The 25,220-nt window shown below is 45.1% G+C and overlaps 1 protein-coding gene across 1 annotated transcript in view; it reads left to right on the top strand.

Annotated features, from left to right (window-relative positions):
- CCDC149 (coiled-coil domain containing 149) overlaps positions 1–25,220 on the top strand; it is a 98,101-nt gene that overhangs the window by 71,928 nt on the left and 953 nt on the right. The window contains exons 10-11 of the mRNA XM_080797823.1: positions 8,855–8,931; positions 14,880–14,996. Coding sequence (XP_080653949.1) covers positions 8,855–8,931; positions 14,880–14,996 — 194 coding nt within the window. The remainder of the gene's footprint in view (positions 1–8,854; positions 8,932–14,879; positions 14,997–25,220) is intronic.

The following is a 25,220-nucleotide window of genomic DNA, read 5'->3' as shown; positions in this document are numbered from 1 at the left end:
GGAGGGCACCTCCTCGGTGCCATCGTAACTTACAGCATGACACTGAGGGGTTCTGACCAGCAGGAAGGCCAAGCATCAACTTTCATAGGCAACTGGGACTAGAAGGGAGTGTCGTGTCACTCTTCCAGAGAAGCAGAGAAAGTGGTGGGACGGAGCAATTAAAATAGAGTGTCTTCCCTGATTCTTTTTTTTTTTTTTTAAGATTTATTTATTTATTTATTTATTTATTTGACAGAGATCACAAGTAGGCAGAGAGGCAGCCAGAGAGAGAGGAGGAAGTAGTCTCCCCGCTGAGCAGAGAGCCCGATGCGGGGCTCGATCCCAGGACCCTGGGATCATGACCTGAGCTGAAGGCAGAGGCTTTAACCCACAGAGCCACCCAGGCGCCTCTTCCCTGATTCTTATAAACATATCGACTCAAGTTAGTAGCCATTAGAGACACACGCAAATTGGAGGTGTTCAAAGAATGGTGAACAACAATAAGTTAAAGCAACAGACACCGTGAACAGGGCTGGCTCTGAGGACAAGCGACCATGCTTGGAAGGGCCCTGCCCTTGGTTCGGAACTCCATGGTCGCCATCTTGAGGTTCTTAATCATTCTTGAACAAGGAGGCCTGCATGTCCATTTTGCGGTGGGCCCCAGAATTATGTAGCTGGTCCTTCTTATGAAACCTGCACGTAGCCCCAAAATGAAGCCGTGCAAGAAGTGAGCAGGCTCGCAACGCTGGGGCTTCCAGCAAGGAAGGGAGGGGTGAGGGAAGCAGGGTCCTGACGAGGGGGAGGGGCACAGGGAGAGAGGCAACTGGAACATGATTGAGAGTATTGTAAAAACAAAATAGAAAAAAAGAGAAGCCGGGAGTGAAGGAAGATCGCGCAGGAGATTAAGATATATATAAAAGAAGGCAGGGAGCAGTGGAGGGAGTCTGGGCAATCTCAGAGGGATGACAGGGTAATTTATTGACAGAAGAAGTTTTTAAAATTCTTTTAAAAGAAATCTTAACCAAGGAATGAGACAGTCAGGTGCTAAAATGCAGAGACATCTCAGGGGAGGGAGAAGAAATGGAAATCTCCCCAGAATAGGTACGAGGTCTATTTTATCCAGACAGAATCCCCTGCAGCCGGTAGCATTCTGCATGAGCCTTCTTTGTCCTCACTGACTCCCTATGAAGCACCCACTGGGGCTCTTTCAAACCTTCTCAGGTCTTCTAAACCCTAGTCTGTTCTCAGCAGGTAACCTCAGCTGCTCTTTTACTGAAAAAAATAGATGCGCCTTCCCAGGAACCCCAAGACTTACCCTCCCCTGGAACCAGTGCCTCCACCCTCTCCCTCCTGGCCCTGCGAAACACACCCACCCACCATCCTGTTGGTCCACACCATCTTCCCTCCTCTGGGCTTGGCTCCCCTGTGAGCGAGTCACCCCACCTAGTCCACTCCTGCCCCCAACCCCTGGCTTCTGCCTCTTCACCCAGACACCACACAGAGCTCCCTGAACCCCCATAGTCTTTCCCCAGCACTGCAGCTTCCCCTGAATTCCACTCACCCAGCATCTTTGTGAACAAGAAGGCTGCCTTTACTTCTTCAATAGCACCCCCTCAAAGTGTGTTCCTGGGAGACCCATGTCAGAATTACTCAGAGGCACTGGTTCTGAAATGCAGATTCTGAGGGATTTTCTGGAGGGAACGTCAGGTTTCTGGATCTGAACCAGCCCCAGGAAAGAAAGACCACCTCGGCTTCAACACCTCCTAAGACCTCTTTCCAGATGTTCCACAGCCATCTCCCTTTGAGGGTCTCCAGTACCCCCAAATCCCACTTTCTGAGTCTGTTTCTTTTCTGATTTCTCTGCATCCCAATTCCCATCTTGCACTCATCTCCTTGGATTCCTTTTTCTCCTCATCCCCTTGATCCCCTCCATGCCCCTTGCTTCAACCCCAGGTCTCCACCAGGCCTTCTGCTCTCCTTACCCCACCTGGGGGCTTCATCTCTCCCACCCTCTGCAAGATTGCTTTTCACTTTCTGTAAGCACTTCTCAGAACTCTTATACCTGCCTCACCACCCAGAGCAGGACCCACATTTCCAACAATAGGTTGTCATTTTCCCCCATATCCCTTCAGCTCTTCACGTTCACGGAATCTAGACTGTGGGCCACCCACTCCTTTGTACGTTTTAAGACCCTTGAAAATGCTTGCACCCTTTGACCCACACGGTCTGCATCTAGGAACTTACCCTAAAGAAAAAAATCAGTATGATGTCCTCGGGTTCACATAAATGGATTCATTTATAACAGGGGAGAAAACAGAAACAACCCAAATGTCTTTGTTTATATTTTATTGTATTTTGAGACGGGGAGAGTGCATGAGTACAGACAGAAAGAATCACAAGCAGACTCCATGCCGAGCACAGAGCCTGACGCAAGCCTTGATTTCACAAATCTGAGATCATGACCTGAGCGGAAATCAAGAGTCAGATGCTTAACGAACTAAGCCACCCAGGTGCCCCCCACCAATGTTTTTAAGTTGGAGACTGGTTAAGATTATAGTAACTCCAGGCACCCCCGGCTAGCTCAGTCGTTAAGTGACTGCCTTCAGCTCATGTCATGATCTCAGCCCTGCGTCGGGCTCCCTGCTCAGAGGGGAGTCTGCTTTTCCCTCTTCTGCTCCCCGCCGCTTGTGTTTCCTCTCTCAGGCGTGCGCACCTTCTCTCTATGTCAAATGAATAAATAAAATCTTTAAAAAAAAAAGAGTATAGTAAATCCATAAGATAGACTATTATGCAGCCATTTAAAGCATGATTTGAAGAATATTTAGTGGGCTCTGCCCACCTTCCTGATACTCACGTTCAACAAACCTCCACATTATGCAGGTTGAAGCTGTTCCACTAGAACAGAATCGCTGTTCCCTCCCAGTACGGAGGACAGTGCTGGGCCCACTGTATGTCCTTACACTTATTTAATGAATAGATGATGGAATCATCTTTTAATCCTTTTTCTTGTTCCCTTGATACTCTTTCCGCTTTTCCTGGACTCTGTATATATGTCAGGTCCTTGTCCTCGGCCTTCAGTCTACATGCTCTCCCTGCCCCCTCAGCTTCGGTCCCACCCCACTATCCCCTCTCCCTTGGGAAGACCCTCCCATTGATCCTCCAACCACAGACCCCAGACCCTCCGCCGCCGCCCAGCTACCCCCCTCTCAACCCCACGCCCCCAGCTACAGTTCTGATGACGTCACAAGCCCGCACTAAAAAGCTGGACTTTTCTTTTCGTGTTTGTTTCAAGTTTTTATTTAAATTCTAGTTAGTTAACATATAGTGTAATATAGGTTTCAGGAAAAAGCAGAACTGTTAAAGCTAAATCCTGCTGCCTGCTGAACTCAGGAACCCCAGACTGTCAACCTGACGCTCCTGACGCTCCCGCCTCTCAGGACACATTGATTTCCTAGCACCTGGCCTATCTTAACCCTACCGTGACCAGCCCGCCCCAGGCTCCGTGGGTGCGCGTCCTCTGTGGAGAAACAGAATTGCTCGTTTTGACAGATTTAATTTTGTTTTTTGTTGGTTTTTTTAAAGATTTAATTTTGTTTTAATGTACCTTGTCATTTGTAACTATTATTCAATAATTCTGTCCCATCTCATGGTTCAAATTTTAAAGGTTAAACAACACTGTGTCTCTAAACTACCACCATCTCTCAGCCCCAATTCCCCTTCCTGGAAGGAACCGCACTGTTCCATATTTCTTATGTATCCCTTTCCAAGGATGCATATGAAAATAAACATATACCACATTTCCACAGACACATATAAATACTCATATATACTTGTATAAATATAGTCTTTTCTCTCTTCCTTCCTTTCTTTCTTCCTTTCTTTCTTTCTTCTTACAAATGGTAGCTAGTATTCACCAAAAAAGTGTTTTTTTTCCCACTGTTCTTCACCTTGCTTCCCCCCCATAACAATAGATCTTTTGTTGTTGTTGTTTTTGTTTTTTTTTGTTTTTTTTTCATAACAATAGATCTTAAAGATTGCTTCGTATCCGTACATAAAGTACCTAATGTGCCATTTTTAAAACTTAGAAGGTCTTCGCTTTCATAGTTTCAGTAAATGTTTTATTTGGGGGCATGTTAAAAAAGCTAATTATACAACAAACAGAGTGGGGGCTAGGAATAAAATCTGAATTTGGTCTGCTTGCTGTGATCCCCCTTTTGTAACTAAAATAATATAATAGTTTTGTGTTGGTGGAGCATTCGAAGTGAGAATAAAGGTATTCTGTTCTGTAAGCCTGTGCTCCCCCTACTGGCTTTCCACTGCCTGTCACTCACCCCGCCTTGAGAAGGCCCAATGGGAGCCATCTTGAAGAACGAATGGATCCACACAGGACTTTATTTTTTGAGAGGATTTTCAATTAATGGGCATTTGCTTGAGGTACTCATTGCCAAAGAGTTGGCAATTGTCTGACTATTGCTAAAGAAGGGATGAGCATCTGTGACTTATCAGCAGGTAGCAAAGCAGTAACAGAAGAGGCAGGTGTTTAAATCATGTTTTACCGAACACCCCATTTCGTTTTCCAGTCAATACTTTGCTGGTGGTCAGGTGCCGGTGCTGGTGATGGTGGTGGGTACATGAAGATAGTGACCTTTCACTGCCCTTCCTGCCATCCTAATACTGTTTATTGCTCTCCCCCACTCTGGCCAAGGGTAAATGGCTCCGAAGTTCAAGACACTGAGAGCAGCATGTGCTGTCGTGGATCAGAGCAGAGTCAAAAGAAGGCCACATAGGGTTGGAAGGGAGGACAGGATAGAGCCACAGTCACGTCTTGAGGACTGGGCTCTCCCCAAGGACCCTCAGGGATTTCTACTCCCGTGTTGTCTGGGGAACAGGAACAGACACACAGTGATAGCCAGCTCCTGAGTTGGTTCTGTCTTTGCCAATCCCCTATCACGTTGTTACTATCAGAAACTACTACTGAAAATCTGTCTGGAGGCCTGACATCTTGAGGATTTTCCTGGACTGCTAGGTAGACATATGCTGAAATCCCTCCTAAAACAAACCATAGCTAAATAAAAAACCTAATTTTAAAATCTCTCCCCTCCTACAAAAAAAAAAAAAAAAAAAAATCCTCTCTCAAACCTGTTTACGCCTCAAGCTACTGCCCTAGCTGTCTCTTTCGATTCCCTGCTAAACTACTTGAAGAGTCATCTGTATTCCCTGCTTCTGGTTGCCCCAAGTCTGCTTCTCCCAACCCTGTCATTTGGATTCTGGGTTTCACCCCCATCCACTGTCCTGAAACATCTCTCTCAAGGGTCAGGCACATCTACTAGGTAGACTTTTTCATCCAATGTGACCACTTTCCAGAATAAAACAGTATTGACATCCCACCTGGGTCTCTCACACCCCTTGGCTTCCTGGCCCCATGTGGCCTGGCTCTCCTCTTCCCTGTCCAGCTATGCCTTTCTAGTCCTTTCTTGCCTTAGACAAGGATACTCAAGGGTCCTGTTCTTCTGACTTCTCACCCTCTGCAGGTGAGCAGATCTACTCCCCAGCCTCCATGCCCATCTCTGTGTTCCCAGACTTTTCTTCTATCACGTGACTGGCTGTCTCCATGGATATCCCATAGGCACCTCAAGTTCCTCACCTACCTCGGTATTGTTACTCCATTCGGCTGACTTCCCACATTGCCCCCTGGGCTTGTTGGAGGCCACCACTATCACTGACTTGGACATCACCCTTCTGACTGCTCTTCCTGCTTCTGCTCTTACTGATTCCAGTCCATTCTCCACTCTGCCTCAAGAATACTTTCCCTAAACATCATCTTGCTGCACCTCTGCTTCAGACCTTCCAATATCTCACTTTTGTTGCCGATGTAGAAAAGTCTCACCCTTCTCAATAGGGCAACAAGTTCATTCATGATCTGGGTCCTTCAAAACCACTCTGGATTCAGCCCTCATTTACTTCACTTCCACTCTGTGGTTCACTCCCACTCTGAAGTACTTGCATGCTTTCAGGCCCACGTTTCTGGACCCTCCACTTAGCAGCTGCGTCACCCTGGGCAAGTTAGTTGACTGTTCCGAATCTCTGTTCCCTCATCCACAAATGAAGCATATTAAAAGCTCCCTCTTCAGTTGTTGCAAGGGGTGAGGGAGATACTGTCTGTGTGGTGCTTAGAGTAATGCCTGCTAGAGAACAGGTGAAGGGGAGGTATTATTCAAACCTTTGACAGGCTCTGTACGTGCGTGTGTGTGTGTGTGTGTGTATCCACATCTGTTTCCCACCAGACTTTTAGTCCCTCAAATACAGGGACACAGGCTGCTTCTCTTCATTATCCCCTACAGCCTCAACAATTGTGTGCTGAATTGGTCAAACTGAATTCAGTGGACCCTGTTCCTGTGTTTACTGCCTCCCTTGATGCCTGCTGCCCTCTCTCGGTGGGCTGCACCACCCCACGTTCCGTGGACCACCGGCTGTATTTGTTCAGCGTGAAACCCATCGGGAAGAGTCTTCTTATCCTTTGAGGACTCTTGGGCCCTGTGATACAAGCCAGCCCAGCTGCATCCACATTTCAATTATGAACAGTTTTTAAAGAGGTCTTGCTCTAGGCACAAGCATGCTTGTTTTACAGGACCCCTGTGAGGTGTTGATTAAGACCATGTATTGTGGCAACAAACAGAGTTGCAGGTTCAAATCCTGAGTCCTGCTTGTGGTTCTGGTCAGATTAACTAATTTCCGTGCCTCTGTTTCCCAATGGGAGGAGTAGAATGGGGTGGATGAGTGCACGGGGGGTCGGCAACAGACACAGCTTGGAGATAAACTGTATACCCTTGGGCAGGTTGCTTAACCTCTGTGTTCCTTATGGTCCACATTTGTGAAAGGGTAATAGTACAACGTACACCGCAGGGTTTTTGTCAGGTCAGATGAGATCATGTATGCTCAGTAGCTGCTCAGCATGGGCTCTGACTCAGAGCCAGGACTCAAGAAAGATTAGTTTTGCTGTTCATGGTAACGGTGGTGTGGTTGCTAGCGTTCTGGATAATGTTATTGCTACTATCACTACTAGCACAATTCCCATTGGGTCCATTTTACTACCTCCTTCTCTGTATCAGATGCCCGTGTCAGGCCAAAGAGAACAGGCACCGCTGACAAACAGGCAGGGTCCCTCAAAGTAGGGGGAAACAGCAAATTCACCTCAGTCCATTTCTGGGAGACAGAGCTCTGTTATCCGGGGACGTGGGGGGGGGGGGACGCAACCAAATGTCTCTTCACCACGCCTTCGAAGGTTGCTCTGATGGCATCCTTCAGGACACACAGAAGAGTTAAGCCTTATCTTTTGTTTCCAAGAGGCCTCCGCTCACAGGTGATCTGATCTCGTTAAGAAACAGGCATCAACTTGAACTCTGCTGTGATTGCATCTCAAACCCATCAGCTGGTGAAAAGGGAGCTCGGATCAGAAGGTCTGAGCAAAATATTGAAAGCAAGATTACAAAGAATGGTCTTTATTGAGGGTCAGGGACATGAAAGCAGAATAGACCCAACAAATAAGGTGAAAACTGAAAGTAATTGATAAAGACTATGCAGAATTTAAGACTTAAGGAAAAGAAGAAAAGCTCCGAGTACCTAGGTGAAGAAAACCACAGATAGTAACGTCAGAGTTTTCTGGGAGCTCAAAGGGAATATTAATTAAGATGCTACAAGTCAATTCAGGTAAAATAAGGATGAATCCAAAACCATATATATATGTGTAGATACATACATATTCATGCCTCTGTATGTATGTGGGTGTGTGCAGCCATCTCCAGGATATAAAGAGAGGTAGGAGAACAATTCTAGCATTCTGATTTCTCCTGCTGAAAGGAATTGAAACTTTGCTATTAAGGTGATTTCCGCATCATTTTAACAACGGCAGCGCCAAGAAAATCCCCCAAATAATATAAAGACTGGGTTTTCAATTTCTAGGCCAATGGAAAGTGATTCAAGTTTGAGATGACTATAAAATCATTTCCCAACTATGTTTAATTTTGTGTAGAGTGGAAAAGGGGAAACACGCGCCCACATTTATGTTTTTCCATGCATTCAGACAAAGTTTGACTCCCAAGTAAACAGTATTATCTTTTCAGATACACGTTTCAGAAATTATATGTCCCAGTGCATCAGAATGGTCACCTTGGAAAGCAATATAATTCTTCTAGTGATTCTGCAATTGCTGGAAGTTCTTTTGAAAAGCCTATTTCTTCATTCTGTCCATAGATAATTGCAAGCCAGGAAAAAAGGAAAGCATTTTCTTTAATCAAATATGTTTATTGAACACCTACCCTCAACTGGGCATTCAGCTTGGTATCTAGGATATGGTCTCAGACATAGATTAGGTTGAGGAAGGCAGATCTTATTTTATTGACTCAAAGCAACTTTACTACACACGTTCACCCGTCTTACTGGTTAGACTTCATGGTTTCCAGAACTCAGATCCACCCTCAAAAGAATCAGGTACGATCCCACTAAGGGTATTCAAAATGAATTATAATCTTTAGCAATGAGCAATTCCCAAACAGAAATTGTGTAAGACGTTTGGGCAACAATGGAATAATTGTTTAGCTTCTCCACTTTTGTGGGAGAGGACTCACTTGAATGGCAACATTTAGTATTTTTTTCATCATTCACTTTATATTTTCATATGTACGTTCAACAGAGTTTGTGTATAATATATCACATATTTTACACATATATTCTTTGCACATGCATACACACTGTGTTTTCTGCATACACTTTAAATCTCAAAACATCTTCTGTCAGGGCACTCTAGAGCTGATGAGGCTCCAAGAGCTGATGAGATGCTCATTAATTTTGTCTGTTGTCATTTTCTCCCATTTTCCAGAATCCTAGGGAATCGGGTGGCTGAACTGGAGAAAAAATTAAGAACTCTGGAAGTTTCTGGTTTGTGGAGTCTTCCAGGTAAGCAGAACTTCATGAGAGTTATTTTCCTTTTTTAAAAAAGGCAGCCTTTACCTAATTTGCAAAGAAGATTCTACTTTTTAAATATCCTTTTATTTGAGGATCATTGTTGAAAAATCTATAAGTGCTTTAAACACAGAAGCCATCAATTTTGAGGGAATCAGAGAAACTCATATAAATATTCAAGTTCCCATCTGTGGAACTCTGAAGTTTTGCTAGGTTAAATTCAGAAATTGTCATTGTGTGTCTGTGTATGCTTTATTTTTCACCTTTGTGAATATAGTAAATTATTTTATTTTTTTTTATCCCTAGGTATCTTATAAGGATTTGTTCATTTTAATTATCATCCCTAAAAATGAGTAGAAGAATATACAAAGATTTGTTCAATTTACTCCTCAATCCTAAAAATGAATATAAGAACTGACAAAAATTTGTTCTATTTAATTATCATTCCTAAAAAAATGAATGAATCATACCTAAAAATAAATATACTGAGAAAAATTTGTTCTATTTAATTATCATTCCTAAGAATGGATATAAAAATGAGTATAAGAACCTTCTTCTCCTCTCTTCCCCTATCCCATTTTATGCGATTTGAAAATCAAAATTTCCTTTGGAGATTTTTTTTTTCCCGCAATTGTACACGTTGCAAGGAAACTCTGATGTTTCACTTTAATTAGCTATATTTATCCTGTTTGTCTTGGTAAAATACCCCCTCTGTGAGACCCCTATCAGCTATTTCCCTTTTCTTTTTCTCCAGAAACTTGTATTTATCATTTTTCCACCCCCTCCTCTTTCCCTGGAAGCAACATTGTACATATATTTTTAGTTACTTAACCTTTCTGCACAAACCAGCCTTCTCTACCCTTGAATTGTATCAGTTGCTGCCCCGTAATGTTCGAGAAATGAAAATTGCCACAGGGACGTGGACGACAACACGTTCCCTTAATGTAATCTGAAGAGGCAACCTTCATTTAGCAGATTCCTTGAACTTGATGTCAAAAGACCTAACAGAACTAATTAGTGGCAAGTGCCATTCTGGGGATTTGAATGATCCATTTTACACAAGAACCTTTTGATGCGGTTAAAACCTTATCTTCTTTGAAGGCCTTTCTTTGGCTGCATTGAATTTCAACACAGTCAGGCAAATTTATCGTTTATTTGTGCAGTCAGATTGCTATTTCTGGGCACGGACTGGAGTTTTGATTTTTTTTTCCCTCCAAATGACTTAGTGAAATTTCACGATGTTTTATTTCTACAATTTATGTAAAAAAGATGGAAGTTGAGTAAGTCAAAGGATGCTGAGAATTTTCTGTCTCCAGTGTTATTTGTTCCGGGCTGGAATGGCTATTATGCATTAACAATTCTTTCTTTCCTCCTTTTTGCTGCCTGAAGGCCTGAGCTACAATGTTTCAGTAGGATTCGGGAGTATGTTCTATTTCAAATATCTGTGTTTGTGGCTAATATCAGCAGTGCATTAATATCATCCCTGCATGTAAATAAATAGAAATGCATTCTCTATGTATCATTGCACTTTTCTGATTAGAACAGTCCATTGAAATGGAGAATTCAATTAGTACCAAGTAAATATTCAATGGTAAAATGAGCTTTGAGGGACCTGGCTAAATGGATTTTATGCCATGGCCATGTTTGTTCTAATATCTGGCCTCCATGCAGGCACAGAGTGGGAGTACAGGACAAGGGTGGTACAGACCTGGTACAGTTGATGTAAGGGAAAGAGCATTGCTTTGCTGCTATTGTGAAGGATTCTCAACGAGGCACTGCCTTGTGATCATTTTTAAACCACGGTGAGAAATATTAAGGGAAGGGCCCCTTGCAGTATCGATCCAATCAGCCACTTCGTTGTTTTTGGACCCCATTTTACCTACCAAAGAGTGGGGCAAGGGACAGTGTGTTCTCTTCCTCCTCTCTCCCTCCCTCCGCTTCCTCCTCCTCCACCTCCACCTCCTCCTCATCCTTTCTTCTTCTCCATGTCTTCCTCTTTCTCTTCCACATTTTTCCTCTTCCTCTTCCTCTTCCTCTCCCCAGGTAGAAGCTATGTCAGCGTTTCAGCCACCTGGCAGGGACTGAGTCCCAGTAGTTTCAGAGAGTTGTTAGCTCACTCTTATGTACCAGCATCTGAAAGGATCGGTGTTTTCTTCAATAAATCAGTCCATCAATGTGTTGATACATTTTCGAGCATCGACTTTGTGAATTCATTTCTGTATCAGGCATTCTAGTCACGCCCTCTCCAAGAATCCATAGTCCCTTTAGGGAAGCAAGATGCATACACATCTAGCAGTGAGAAGAAAGTACAGAATGATATATAATCAAGTGCTGAGTGATGAAGGTGTTGGGGTGTAAATGAAGAAGGTGAAGAGTCATCAAACATCAGACCTGAAGGGAGAGTTGAGAGCAAAGAGTTCAAAGATGGTAAATACTTGGTGTATATTATAAAACACCCATTCCCACACCAGTGGCAGACATTACTAATCCATCCCATGGCTCTTGCATGCTGCCCTCACATGTGGCCCTCAGAACAGACGTCCACACTGGCTTCCCAGGAAGCCTCCGCCGGTTAGAGTTGACGTGTGAGAGAAAACATTTCCCCTTCCCTGATCTAGTCTAATCCCCTCATTTCAGATGGAAAAAACAAAGGTTTAGGAAATGGGAGGATACCAAAAGGATGCAGAGGCAGGTATTAGAACTCAGGTGTTTTTCCACCTGTGCTGGGGAACCATCGTTCAGAGAAGAGAGGAATTGGGCTGGGGTGGGGGAGGATAGATCAGCTGAGGACTGGAGAAGAAGGATTCAGAAGCCAGAACACTCTCCTCTGAGACTCCAAAGGGCAGTGGTGAATTCTACCTTACTCTGAGACAGAACTGCTATTGGACTTTGAGCATGCAATGAGTATTCTTTGAGTCTTTTCCCCCTCCCTCCTCACTCTCTCAGCCAACAAATATGTAGTTCTCAATGTTGTTCGATAGAGTTGGGGAAAATTTGTGATCTTGCTGGGAAGTAGGCAAGTCTGACAAATGCCACAGTCTGCGTGGAGAAATCATCTGGAGAGCAGAGCATATTCCACACTGTTTCATCGGTTCCCAAGAGGTGGGAAGGCATGGGGCTCCTTTGAGAAAGGTCGGGTGGGTGGGGGGCAACTGACATGGTCTTCCGGGAGGAAATGACACCCCCTCCACACATCAGTCTCAGTCCCCGAGCCCTTTGCCAGCCTTTGCAGGGAGAGTGGTGCCTGGGGGCTCCAAGGGGAGGTTTCCTGGATGTGCTCCTGCTCTAAAAAGAAACACTGAAAGCCAGGAAAAAAAAAAAAAAAAAACTGGCAAGTGCAGAGCGTGGCTCTTTGAGTTTTTCATTTTAATTCTCTCTTCTCTACTCGAAGCATCAGCCTGAAGAGGAAAATGTGCATTTTGAAAGTACTTGGTACATTTGGGAGAAGGGGAGGAGGGATGCTGTGTCCCAGGGAATCGGGAAGGTTTCCAGACACTCGTGTGCCCCTCAAGCGAGGGGCCTGCCTGTGTGGCTTCTGCCCAGCTGCCGGCTGCCTCTTGACTCTTTGTGGGTCACCTCGCCCCACGCCACCTCCTCCAGGGCGAGGCACCAGAATGAAACTGCAAGACAGCCGACTATCAGATTAGAGCTCACATTCATCAGCATAGATGGAATCCAGACTTAGAAACAATAGGACAGGCTTCCAAGGAGGCCTTCGAATCTTTCAACAAACACTTTGCAAGAATGACCAAATCTTGCCATTTTACCTTCAGATTCGGGTTAGATATCTCTAGGCAGGAATTTCAGGAAGTGTTCGGCCGCTCCCCAACCCCCACCTCTATTGGCCAAGGACAAGTCATGGTTCTGGCTTCCTTCACTAATGCCTGGAGGTTTCATGTTGCTCCAGCATTTTTTCAGAACTATTATGGAACAGATGGTGCTCTGTGGCTGGAGGAGACCAGGGACACCCTGCACCCTAGAGAATTGCTCATGACAGGAGGGACTGAGGGCCTCCCTCAGGCCACCTTAGTCCCTTGCCTGAGGCCAGCTCCCTGCTCTTCCTGTAATTCTGATTCTTCAGCCACGAGGCCACAAGGGACTCTGGTTGGGACACAGAGGGGCAGAGTGTGCCTCTTCATGCAAGAACAACCAGTCTACCTGCTAGAGAAAGACGGCTCAAAAAATGCAGTCTCTCCTGACTTGAGTACAGTAGCTGTTGCCTTGGTCAAGAAAAACAAAGGAAGTCTACGAAGAGCTGTCTGCTCTGGGTTCATAGGAACCATTAGTCCCTCAAAGCATTTCCAGATTGTGTCTTCACAGTACAGAGGAAGACCCAGTTGTGTTTCTTTCTTTCTGAGAGCCTCTTAACAATATCCCAACCTGTAGATGTACAGTTCTCTTTGGGACACTCCTCCAGACTATGACTCTGAAGACTTGAGGTTTTTTCCCACATGAGACAATAGTCATGCTGGTGGCAAGCTTTCAGATTGGCTCCTTTCAGATGCCTGTTCTGGGATGGCCCTCAGCAGAACTCAGAGTACTGTTGCTAACAACATAGTCCATCTGCCGGATGCAGCCCCAAGCACCTGTGCCCAACATGATCATCATCAGAAGCCCCAAGAATCCATCATCCATATATTCAGATCCTTACCAGCTATTTATTAAGCACCTACTCTATGCCAAACTCTCTCCCACAGTCTTGGAAATGAAGCTCCCTAATGGGAAGATGGTATTGTGAACAAACCAAGGGCTCAGAGGTATAGTCCAAGGTTCACCTCGTTCTCTAAAGGTGGGAACGTCTTTACAGAAATACCATTCTGTGTCCACTGAACCTGAAACCGAGTAAAATCACAGAGCTTTGGGGCCCCTGATCTGAGCCCTAGAGAGATTAGAGGCTTGGCTTTAGAAAAGGTCTTTCTCAAAGTTAGATGGCTAAGGCTAGAACATAGGCTGGGCCCACAGCCCGGGGGTTTTCATTTTGGGCACTGCGGTTCCTGCCAAGGGAATCCCAAAGTCTCGTAGACAGAAGTCTGGGGTCAAATCCTGCTTGTTGTGTTCTCCTGACCACTGGACAGACTCCCTTTATGTCCACATGTTTTGTGTCCATGTGTCTGTGTTCACGATGCTCACGTTTCAGAGTTACACTTCCTGCTCCTGATTTCTGGAACTTTCCATGGCCTCCACAATAGAGCTGTAATGGTCTTCTTTCCCTCAGCCTCTCCATCCACTGGGGGAGTTCATACAAATAGATACAAGGGTTTGGTTGGTATGGGACTATATGTTCTAAGTGCAAGTTTAGCTGTGACAATTTGGAGAACCTGGTACCACCCACCTTATGACTCAGTCCAAATGACCACATTGAATTAAATCAAAGGTAGCATATATGGCAGTGCTGTCTACACCATAAGATAATACTTTCAGTATAGGACATTTATTGAGCACTAGTGAAATGCTTAAGGGCTTTACATGAATCAGTTCATTTTACCATCACCTCCCAGTGAGGTGGGTGCCCTCTTACCAATGAGGGCTCTGAGGCTGAGTGACTTGCCTGAGGTCAGCCAGCTAACAAGGGATGGAGTCCAGGACACAGACCCCATAGTGTGGCTCCAAAGCCCACACTCCTCAGCCCTCTGTTGTGGTTATGACAGTTATAGTCTCACCCAGATCAAAGCCATTTGGTTTTTGCCCAGGACACCAGGCTGCTCCTTCATGGTGGCATTTGTGGGTGCCCATGTCCTGAACAGACTCACAGACTGGCCCTGGACCTCACTGCCTGGTCCTCACACTATAGAAGGGACCAGCTGGCCATTGCCCTTCCACAGTGTTACCTGTGATTAAAGAAAGTGCCTTTTTCACCCAACAGCCAGTCCGTTGTGTGGGGTGAACATAACCACAACTCCTCTAGTGACATAATATGTCTGTTTTCCCCTTTTCCATGACAGGGGGCAAGGACACCATACTGTTCAGTGACCCTGCTCTCCCCACCATACAGAGATCAAGATCCCCACTGCTGAAGTTCATCGAGCAGCCCACTGAGAACAAAGCAAATTCCGAGGATGGTAAGCACACTTTGATTACTCTGTCTGTCTCTGCCTGACCTGTGCCTGGCACAGAGCCGGGGCTCAGTGGATATTAGTTCTTCCCCTCCCAGTAGCTTCTGGGACACTGTGGGGTCATCCCTTGCATTTCGTCTTGTTGCTTATATGGGTTTGTATTGTTTGGAGCTTCCAGCTGAAGAACGCAGGCCTCTGTACTCATCACAGTGACACAGAGGTTAAGAGAAAGGGCTCAGGATTTGAGAAGCTCAGGCTCATAGTCCACCCCCATATTGTGTTCGCCCTGAGAATTTGGACTAGTAACTTCTGCCTTTCCCATGATCTATAAACTGGCAAGATGATGGTGCTAACCTCGGGGAGATCTCGGCACATTGCTGGATACAGGGGAAGTGGTCTGGGAGTCAGTTGAAAAGAGAATAAAAGCTTCTCCTCTGCCAGCACACTTTCTGGAGACAGTGTTTTGAAGGAGTTCAGAGGCCTGTTTAAGGTGCCAGAGGAACCCACAAGTGTGAGAGGCAGCTGTCTTCCCATGCAACAGTCCTGTTTCCCCAGCTAAACTATCCCTCCCATCTTTCTAACTTTTGTTTGTCTTCTTTTCTACCCTCAATGTGATTGCCAGCTTCCAGTATGACCCCAAATGATCCCCACTTCCTGGTATTCCTACCCTTATAGATTCCCCTCCACATCATATCAGGGTTCATCTATGTGACTAATAGAATATAGCACAGGTGATAGTATATGGCTTCCTAGGTTAGGTCAGAAAAGATACATGGGGTCTTTCTTGCTCTCTATGTCTTGGGTCATTCTCTCTGGAGGAAACTGGCCGGCCTCCACATCTTGAGGATACCCAAGAGATCCCACATGTTGTTCCTGCAGTCTGGAATTGAAGCCTTCTAGCCACCAGCCATTTGGGTGCACCATCTTGGAAGCAGATTCTCTAGCCCCAGTCAAGCCTACAGATGACAGCAGCCCTGGTTAACATCTGATGACAGTTCCGTGAGTGACCACTAGTGAGAACCGCCCAGATAAAGTGCTCCCAGGCTCCTGAGTCTCCAGCTGCTATGTTTTGGGACAATTTGTGACACAGCAGTACATAACTAATATACCCAGCATGCAGGTGCCAAGGTTCTTTCCTTGGTTTCCATATTTTCTCTCCATCTTCTCTTGCTCTGAGTCACACCTGCAACCATCACCTCTATGAAAATATTCTTGAAATATTTTCCCCCCACTGGGTACCATCTGCAGAGCTACACTCCCTGATTTCCCAAAGTGCAAACTTTACCACCTAAACATTCTGTGGACTTCTCAAGTATGACATCGCCAACTCTACATGCCTCCTCCCTTTTTGGTCACTCTCTCAGTTACCCAGCTACATCTGGACTCAACCTTGATCACTGTCAGCTTTCCTTCCCCATCCATATCTGGGCTGTAGCCACTCTTTCTTCAGAGTTTCTCACACTTCCAATCCTACCCCCTCTGGCTTTGGTTCAGCCCTCTTTACTTCCTCAGCACAGCTTCTGTCCCAGTTGCCCTGTCTTCTAGACTCTCCCTACTTCATTCCCGTCTTCCCCTTGCTGCTGTAGGATAAAGCTTCTGGAGCACTGTTGTCCAACATGTGTGTACCCTGCGCAGAAATTTCTAATGGCTCCCAACTGTCTTCCACTTAAAATCACAACACTGCTACCCTATCTTTCTAACCTGATGATGATCTGACCTAACAACTGTGCTTGTATCAGATTGTACTAACTAGTTGAATCAGTTGCTACCATCATGTAACAAACCACCCCAAAACTTAGAACTGAAACAACTACTATGTATTATTTGTCATGAGTCTTGGGATCCAGCAAGCAGTTCTGCAGATCTGAGGTGGGCTCAGCAAGGCTTGCTTGTGCATCTGTGCAGCTGTGCTTTGAAATTTGTCTCAATCCTTCACACTAGTACATAGAACGGTAAGAATGGGACAGGTCTGGGATTTCCGCAGAGAGGATCCCCAAGCATATGCAGGAAGAATTCTTAGAGAGAACACCTGACTCAGGTGGGTTTCACACTGGCCAGAAGGCAAGGCTGGGTCTTTCCAGCCAGCAGCATGGGGCTCTTTGCAAACCAGGCCTGTAACATGCCATGCCCTCCCACCACACGCAGTCTGGAACATGCCTTGGCTGATGGTCATCCCGTGCCAGCATCCAGTGTCTCCATGGAGACCCGAAGCCCTCTGCCTTCTCTGGGCATGTTTAGCCCCTGGGTGGACCCAGGGCCCCCTAAGCTGAAATGGAACATAAGCCGGGCTTGATTTTCACGAGGATAGCATAAGTAATGGCCTGATTCAAAATGATAGCTTCCAGAGTCCCATCATTAGCTCTCATTGTTCCAACCCCATCCTTCGCCAGTGCGGGTGGGAACAAGGAAGCATTTATGGAACGGCTGGCAGCGGCTGGGATGGTCTCATCACCGCCGGGTCTCTGATTAATTCCATCTGAAAGAAGCTCACACTTGGGAGGACAAAGCCCATCAGAGATCAGTTAACAAAAGAAGAAGAATGTCCCCTTTGGGCCAAAGTGGGAGGGTGACACATTTTTAGGAGACTAACAGTCTTTCTACAAAAAGCTACTTTTTCTTCATCTTTTCGAGAAAATATTTCTGCTTTCCGTACTATTTGTGTCATAATGCGTTTGTATCGGCTGATTGCCTCATCATTATTGATATGTGTTTTGTTATTATTACGTATTAATGATACTAATTCTGTTTGTAAAACAGCACAGAATAATCACTATTATCTTCTAATAATATTTTCCCATGCTGAGCTCAAAATCCTTCTTTTATGGGAATGGCAGTGCTCTGTGTCTGCTCTCAAAAGAGAACGAACACTCTCTTGGCTCAAGAGTGAACATTCCAGAATCACAGAGTTAAAGGAAGAGTATTCCCCCAGCAAGTAGCAGAGGCCCTAGCAGATCAACAGTGGTGACCTTTTCAGCCACTTGTCTTTGTCTCCTGATAATGACTTGAGTATACCTTTTAGATATCTTTTGGATAACCAAAGGGAGGAGAGGATTGGTAAATCTTGCTGTTGACCCATAATCTGATCCCAGATGGAGCCTGGCCCCTATATCTTCATGTTTCCCAGGCTCTGAAAATCCAGATTTTCTCAGAAAAAAATAAATGCCCGATAGGGCCAAACAATAGAACTACAGCCTTGCCCATCCCCCACTTGCTGCTGTGTTTTGACCTCTAAGGATAGCAGCAGTGTTGCTCCTCCCGCTTCCCCCAAAAAAGGTTGCAAAGTTCTCCCTGGTAATCTCAGAGGTTTGCCATTTTAAAAAAGATTCATGTGTTTGAACACGAGCAGAATGTCATCTAAAGAAATGGCACAAGGCAAAGTACCAGCGACCAAAAGGCCCCAGTGTAATTTAGACCACCCTCACTTAGATGTAAATTAAGGTAGAGAAGATTAACCTGACCCACGGTAAAAACACCGCAAATGGTTTAGGGGTTAGGTTGTTACAGGTAAGGTTAATTAATTTTTCAGGGGCACCAGAATATACTATTAAGTGTCCTGGAAGAAGTAATTTCATAAGAGTAATTTCCAGAAGGAGTTTATTCATCTCACGTTGGTGAAAAATTTAACTGCAGAAAGGACCATAATTTACTCCTTTTGAATAAAGCTTCTTGCCCTGTGCTGGAAACTGGCTTATTTTGACTCAGTGTTTCCCATATCCCCTGTACAACTACCATAAAAATTTTCTTTTGTTAGTATGAAACTGATGTTATTGCTTCCCTGAGCTACCTCTGATGTAGCTGTTTGTGTGAGTTAGAAATTTTTTTTTTCCCGGAAGTGCCCTTTTAAGACCTTTTAGGGTAGCCACCTGAGGAGAGCCTAGAACGAATTCAAGGACTGCTTTCATTTTTTGATGCATGGGATTTACATATATGTACTAATAGACTCATTTGTTCATGTATTCATATGTATGTCCATAGATCCAAGCATTTAATAATCTATTTATTGACTCCCCATTATAGAACATTGGCAAAGTTTATCAGATAAGATTTCATTCTTCAGGTGACTTTTATAAGCTAATTATACATAAGTAACAACTTAAGGGTAAAAAAGTTCAAAGAAAGTACAAAGTTCCCTTGGGAGTCTAGACCCAGCTTTGTGGAGATTAGGGCACTGTGGAGATTGCTTTTTGTCCAGATTTCATGGAACAGGCTTTGTAGTGGAGATGGAGGTCAAGCTGACTATTGAAGTTGGCCGTCTGGATATGGACAGGAACCATAGGAATGGCAGCATCGTCAACCTCATAAGCAAAGGCTCAGAGGACGGGGCTGGGATGCCACAAAGGGTTAGGTGTAGGGATACGAGGGCAAGGGTTGGGATGTCAGGTGGACAGGCAGATGGAGGTTGAGTCATTGAAGGCCTTGGATGTCAGGCCAAGCACTCGGGTTATATCCCAAGACCGTAGCAGTCTTTGAAGGGTTTATAGCTGGGGAAAGGCACAGTCAGATTTGTGTTAAAGCTCACAGTGCTTCTGGGACGCCTGGGTGGCTCAGTTGGTTAAGTGGCTGCCTTCAGCTCAGGTCATGATCCCAGCGTCCTGGGATCGAGTCCCGTATCGGGCTCCTTGCTCAGCAGGGAGCCTGCTTCTCCCTCTGCCTCTACCTGCCACTCTGCCTGCCTGTGCTCGTTCGCGCGCTCTCTCTCTCTCTCTCTCTCTCTGACAAATAAATAAATAAAATCTTTAAAAAAAAAAAAAAAAAAGCTCACAGTGCTTCTAACAACTCAGGTGCGCCCAGATCACCTGGAATCTTGTTAAAATGCAGGCTCTGAACCAGTAGGTAAGGGGCAGGGCCCGAGATCCAACACGTCTAACAGGCTCCCAGCCAATGGTACCACCAATCTCCATAGACCCCACCTTGAGTAGCAAAACTTGAGGCAAGGTCCCTCTCCAGGCCATCTGGATTAGAGACTAGAAGCAAAGAAACTTGTTTGGTATGAACGTACATTATCCTGGCCAGACCAATCCAAATAGTTGTTTTCTCAAAAATCCAGGCTGACTTCATCCACTCATTTATATATTCATGAATTTCATTGCAAGCACAAGTCATGGCCTCATTTCAGGTACAGTACTTCCAGAGGTCAGTGAGTTTTTAGGACAGTAATACATAGCTGTCCGTATTGACATACAGGTTTTAGAAAGTATGAGGTAGATTTGGTCAAACTTCAGTCCCTGGGACTTTGTTTGTGGACATCAGAAAGGCAAAAGAGAAAGAAAATGGCTTTTTTTTTTTTTTTTTTTAATGTGGGAGGCAGATTTGTATGGGAGAAACCGGAGGTGTGGGGCCTGGGGTGTGGGGACAGTAGTCAAGGTTGAGTTGGGCCCCCCAGTGATCACAGTGTGCCAAGACATCCACCGCTCGTCTACCACTATCTCTTCTTACATCCCTTCATCTCAGTCTCATTTCAGACTTTCGGTGCGTCTAAGCTCACTAACATTTCATTTTTTCATTTTATTCATTTTCATCTTTCATTTTATTTATTTATTTGAGAGGGAGAGAAGGAGCAGGGGGAGGGCCAAAAGGAGAGGGAGAGGGAGAATCAGACTTTCCACTGAGCAGGGAGCCAGATGTGGGGCTCGATCCCAGGACTCCAGGATCATGACCTGAGCTGAAGGCAGACGTTTACCTAACTGAGCCACCCAGGCACCCCCATATACTATTCTTACTAACAAATACCTTTATGCACCATCTCATAGTTAAAATGGAACACATATAGAGTAATATTGTTTCATATGGTAGAAATTCTGAGCTGCATTTTAATTCAAACTTTTTAGATCTTTCGACTTTTTAGGATACATGTAGTTAGATGTGTGCACTTTTGAATACCCAGTCTTTCTAAATGTTATAAATAATCCTTAAAAACCCATATAACTCTTATAAATAGTCACCACATAGCTACCACCTGCCAGGGTGTGGGTTTATGAACTATCAGGAGTGGTTCGCACTCGCTCTCCGAACACTTACGTGTTCATTGGCGGAGGCGATGTTAAGTCAAATCCAGCTGAAATTTTGGGGAAATGTACCTAGTGATTTATATAGGGAAGCCTTAGAAACCAAGCCATGACTACAGAGGGTCTGCCTTGGGAAAGGAGAGGAAGAGGCAGATACAAGGAACTACGAGTGTTTTAATCAGCTGAGGCTTCCATAACAAAATACTGTCAGGAAAGTGTTTTAAACAACAAATATTTATTTCTCACAGTTCTAGAAGCTGGGATGTCCAGGATCAAGGTGCTGGCATGTTCAGTGTCTGGTGAGGATCCTCTTTCTGACTTGCAGACAACTGCTTTCTTGTTGTGTCCTCAGTGGCAGAGACAGAGACAGAGACAGAGAGGGGGAAAGAGTGGGGGAGAGAACAAGAACTCTGGTGTCTCTTCCTCTTCTTAAGGGACACTAATCCCATCATGGGGCCTTCACCCTCATGACCACATTTAAACTGAATCGTCGCCCAAAGGCCCCACCACCTAATATCATCACATTGAGGATTAGGGCTTTCACACATGAATGGATCCACACATGGATGGGAAGAGGATACATTCCGTTCAATAGTATTGAGGGATATAAGTGGTACTTGGCAGTTGATGGGTAGAAAGTACACCAATGTGGGTGGCTTCAAGGTATGATGTGGCAGGCATGAGGACATCTACAGGTAGAGATTTGGGGGAGAGGGGAATTCTAGATCATTCAGGTAGAGGAATCCAGCTGGCAGCTAGAAACCTGGGTGTGTATATCCAATGGAAAGGGGTCAGAGCCATGGACATAGAATGGAGAGTGGTACTCATGGTCCGGAATCAAGGTCATGAGTTGGCCAGTGAGTGAAAGTGAATGAAGACAAGGGAAATGCATGGCACATAGTTGGGGGTGGCAATCAGAGGGGCTGGAAGGAGATTTGGGATGGATAAAGGCAACTAGAAGGCATGCAGAGTAGGCTGATAATGGCCCCAGAGATTTCAGATACTAATTCCTGGAACCTGTAAATGTTAGCTTCTGTGGGCAAAAGGATCTGCAGGTGCGATTGATTTACCCACTCTGAGATGGAGGGAGTGTTCTGGATTATCCAGGTGGAAGCACATGTTTCCTTGTAAAAGGGAGGCAGAAGGAGACTTGACACACACAGAAAAGGCAGTGTGACCACACAGGCAGACATGGGGGGATACTGTTGCAAGCCAAGGAGTGCCAGTAGCCACCAGAAGCTGCAAGAGGCAGGGAACAGATCTTCTCCTAGAGCCTCCAGGGGCATGTGACTTTGGTTCTGGCCCAGGGAAAGCCATTTTGACTTCTGACCTCCAGAGCTATAAGAGAATAAATGTGTGTTCTTTTAAGCTATGGAATTTGTGGTAATTTGTTACAGCAGCTATGAGAAACTAATACAGCATGCTCACTGAACTAGACTGGAGGCAAAACAGAAGAATACAATGTTTTGGAAACCAAAGGGAGAGACAGCTTGAGAGGAGGATGTGGCCATCTGAAACATGCTACAGAGGGGGCAGGAGAGGACTGAAGAAAGAGTGCTGGAGGTGGTGACAGCAGCTTGCTTGCTGGTAGGGAGGATACAAAGCAGACTGAAGGATCTGAGCTGTGAATCAGTGCTGGGAATGGGAAGCAGTGGATATAGGCTCCTAGGTCTACAGTTCAGTGCAGAAAAGGAAAGTCAAGATGGTAACTAGTGAAAAAATATTGGAGGTTGCATATCTTATCTTTTTAAACTGGTAATACAAACACATGTTTAAAATGTAATTGACGCAGAAGGGGCACCTGTGTGGCTCAGTCCTTTACACGTCCAACTCTTGATCTCAGCTCAGGTCCTGAAATCAGGGTCTTGAGTTCAAGCCCCGCGTTGGGCTCCATGCTGGGCATGGAGCCTACTTAAAAAAATAAGTAAATGAAAAGAAAAGAAAATGTAAATGACACAGAAAGGTATAAAATTAAATTTAAAGCCTTCCTCCATCCTTGTTTTCTGCTCTGACCCTCAGCTTGCTCCCTAGAGGAAAACTGTAAGGGTTAGTGTATGCTACCAAAAAATATTTACAGCTCAGCAAGTATATACAGAATCCCCTGTCAATGGACACTCAGATTCTCTCCAGGTTTCTGCTATTAAACAAAACAAAACAAAACAAAACAAAAAAACGATGTCATGGGACACCTGGCTGGCTCATTCAGTTAAGCATCCGACTCTTGGTTTTGGCTCAAGTCGTGATCTCATGGGTCTTGAGATCAAGCCCCATGTTGGGCTCGTGTTCAGAGATCCTTTTGAAGATCCTTTTCCTCTGCATCTCCCTCCACTCACACAGTCTCTCTCTCTCAAATAAATAAATAACCTTTTTAAAAGGCAATGTCATTGTGAGCCTCTAGGTGCATATATCTTGAAGCATTGGGGCTAATATCCATAGGTTGATTCCTAATCATGAAAATACTGAGTCAAAGGGTAAATGTATTTAGGATTGGGGTAGATATTTCCTAAATGCCCTGTCAAAGAGTTTTGCTTATTTTTATTTATTTATTATTTATTTTTATTTTTATTTTTATTCTCTTCAGTAATGTGTTAACCCCACATCTTCAGCAACACTGAGCTTTATCAAACCTTTTCATTTTGGCCAGTCTGGTAGATGAAAAATTGTATCTCTTTGCAGTAGATATCTTTAGTTAGAGTGATCTCATCTTTTCTCATGTTTGCCAACCATTTGTATGTCCTTGTGAATTACCTGTTTCCATTCCATACTTAAATATTTGTTGAATGCCGTGGCACGTTCAAATGAACCCACTCTCCAGACAGTAACATGGACCAATCTCATATACACAAAGCGATACAGACACAGACCAGCACTGCCAGTACGATTCTGGTATGCCAACGCCAAAGACCAGGCAAAACTCATTTCTGGTGTCTGAAGTAGGCTAGTGGTCACTCTTGGCAGAAAAGTGACTAGGAAGGGGTCCAGGGGAGTAGATAGCCTGGGAAGTGTCTGTAGTGGTTGGTTATTTTGCTGCTTGTCCTGGCTGCTGGTTCCATGGGTGTGTCCACGGTGTGAAATTCAGTGAGTTGTAGACGTAACAGTTAGCACACTTTTATGTACGTTAGACTCCCAACAAAAGAAAAAAAGGAAAGTGAGGAACTTTTTATAAACATTCTTGAATGCTTAGAATGTGCCAAGCACTGTGTACAAGTCAGGCAAGGCCCCGGCTTACATTCTAGAATAAGATCAACGTGTCAAATGCTGAGCACTGAGCCCAGCACAGAAAAGCACCTAAAAAGAATTGGCTGGTATGATTCACTTTAAGAGGGAGAAACCACAGGTGCCTGCAGAGACCGAAAGCTAGCATAGTATGGACAGAAGGACACACAGACATTGAGAGAACCATAGGACACAAGGCTGCAGGCTGAAGCAGGAGCAGATTGGGGAGGACCTTGTCAGAGACCCGAGTGAAAGGAATTAAAATTTATCCTAGAAGCAGCTAGGCTCTGGCGAAAGGTCCTAAGCAGAAAAATGCATGGTCAGGACAGGTCAACTTCTTCTAATCGTCCTGAGTTCTCCCTCAGCTTCCCCACATCCCAGCTGTCAGGCTGAAGCTGTCTACATGTATCTGAAGCCAGCCGGATCACGGTGAGACTCTACCCTGGTCCCAGTGTCCCTGGCCCCTGGCCTCTGAAACCAGCCCTGTGAGGCTCTTCCATGCATGTCACCACTCTCTGGCCTGAGAGCTAAGAACATCTTGACTTTAGGGAACCTCAGAGTCTGGGGTCGAATGCATACAACCGGGTGCTGAGAGGTGGCTCCCCAGGCGTGTCTCCATCCTACAGAGCCTCCGCGGCTTAGGTCTGGAAGGGACGTCAGAGACTCCTGCCCTTCAATTTGTGTCTGAGGAAAGAAGGCCAGACAGGTTCTCCTGATCACAATGAGTAGGTAGGAAAACAGGGCTAAGGTCCAGTTCTCAGGACCCTATTCTCTCCCATCCCCTGGCAGTTGAGCTCGAAAATATCTGCTGTTCAGAGAAGAGGTCTGGGTAGAACAGTTTAGTTAGGAGGGGTGGGGAGCTTAAGCTTCTTTTGCATATAACATTTTACTAACACTGAGGAAAGCATCGAAGAATGAGGTGCTGTTGGAGAATGAGTGGGAGGATGGGGATACTAAATGCCTCCCACGTTGTTCTTCTCTTTCCCACCAGGAAGGCCGCCAGCACCTC

The sequence above is a fragment of the Martes martes genome (assembly GCF_963455335.1).
Source record: "Martes martes genome assembly, chromosome: 2".
Lineage (NCBI taxonomy): Eukaryota > Metazoa > Chordata > Mammalia > Carnivora > Mustelidae > Martes > Martes martes.
This window is presented reverse-complemented; position numbering and strand designations above follow the sequence as displayed.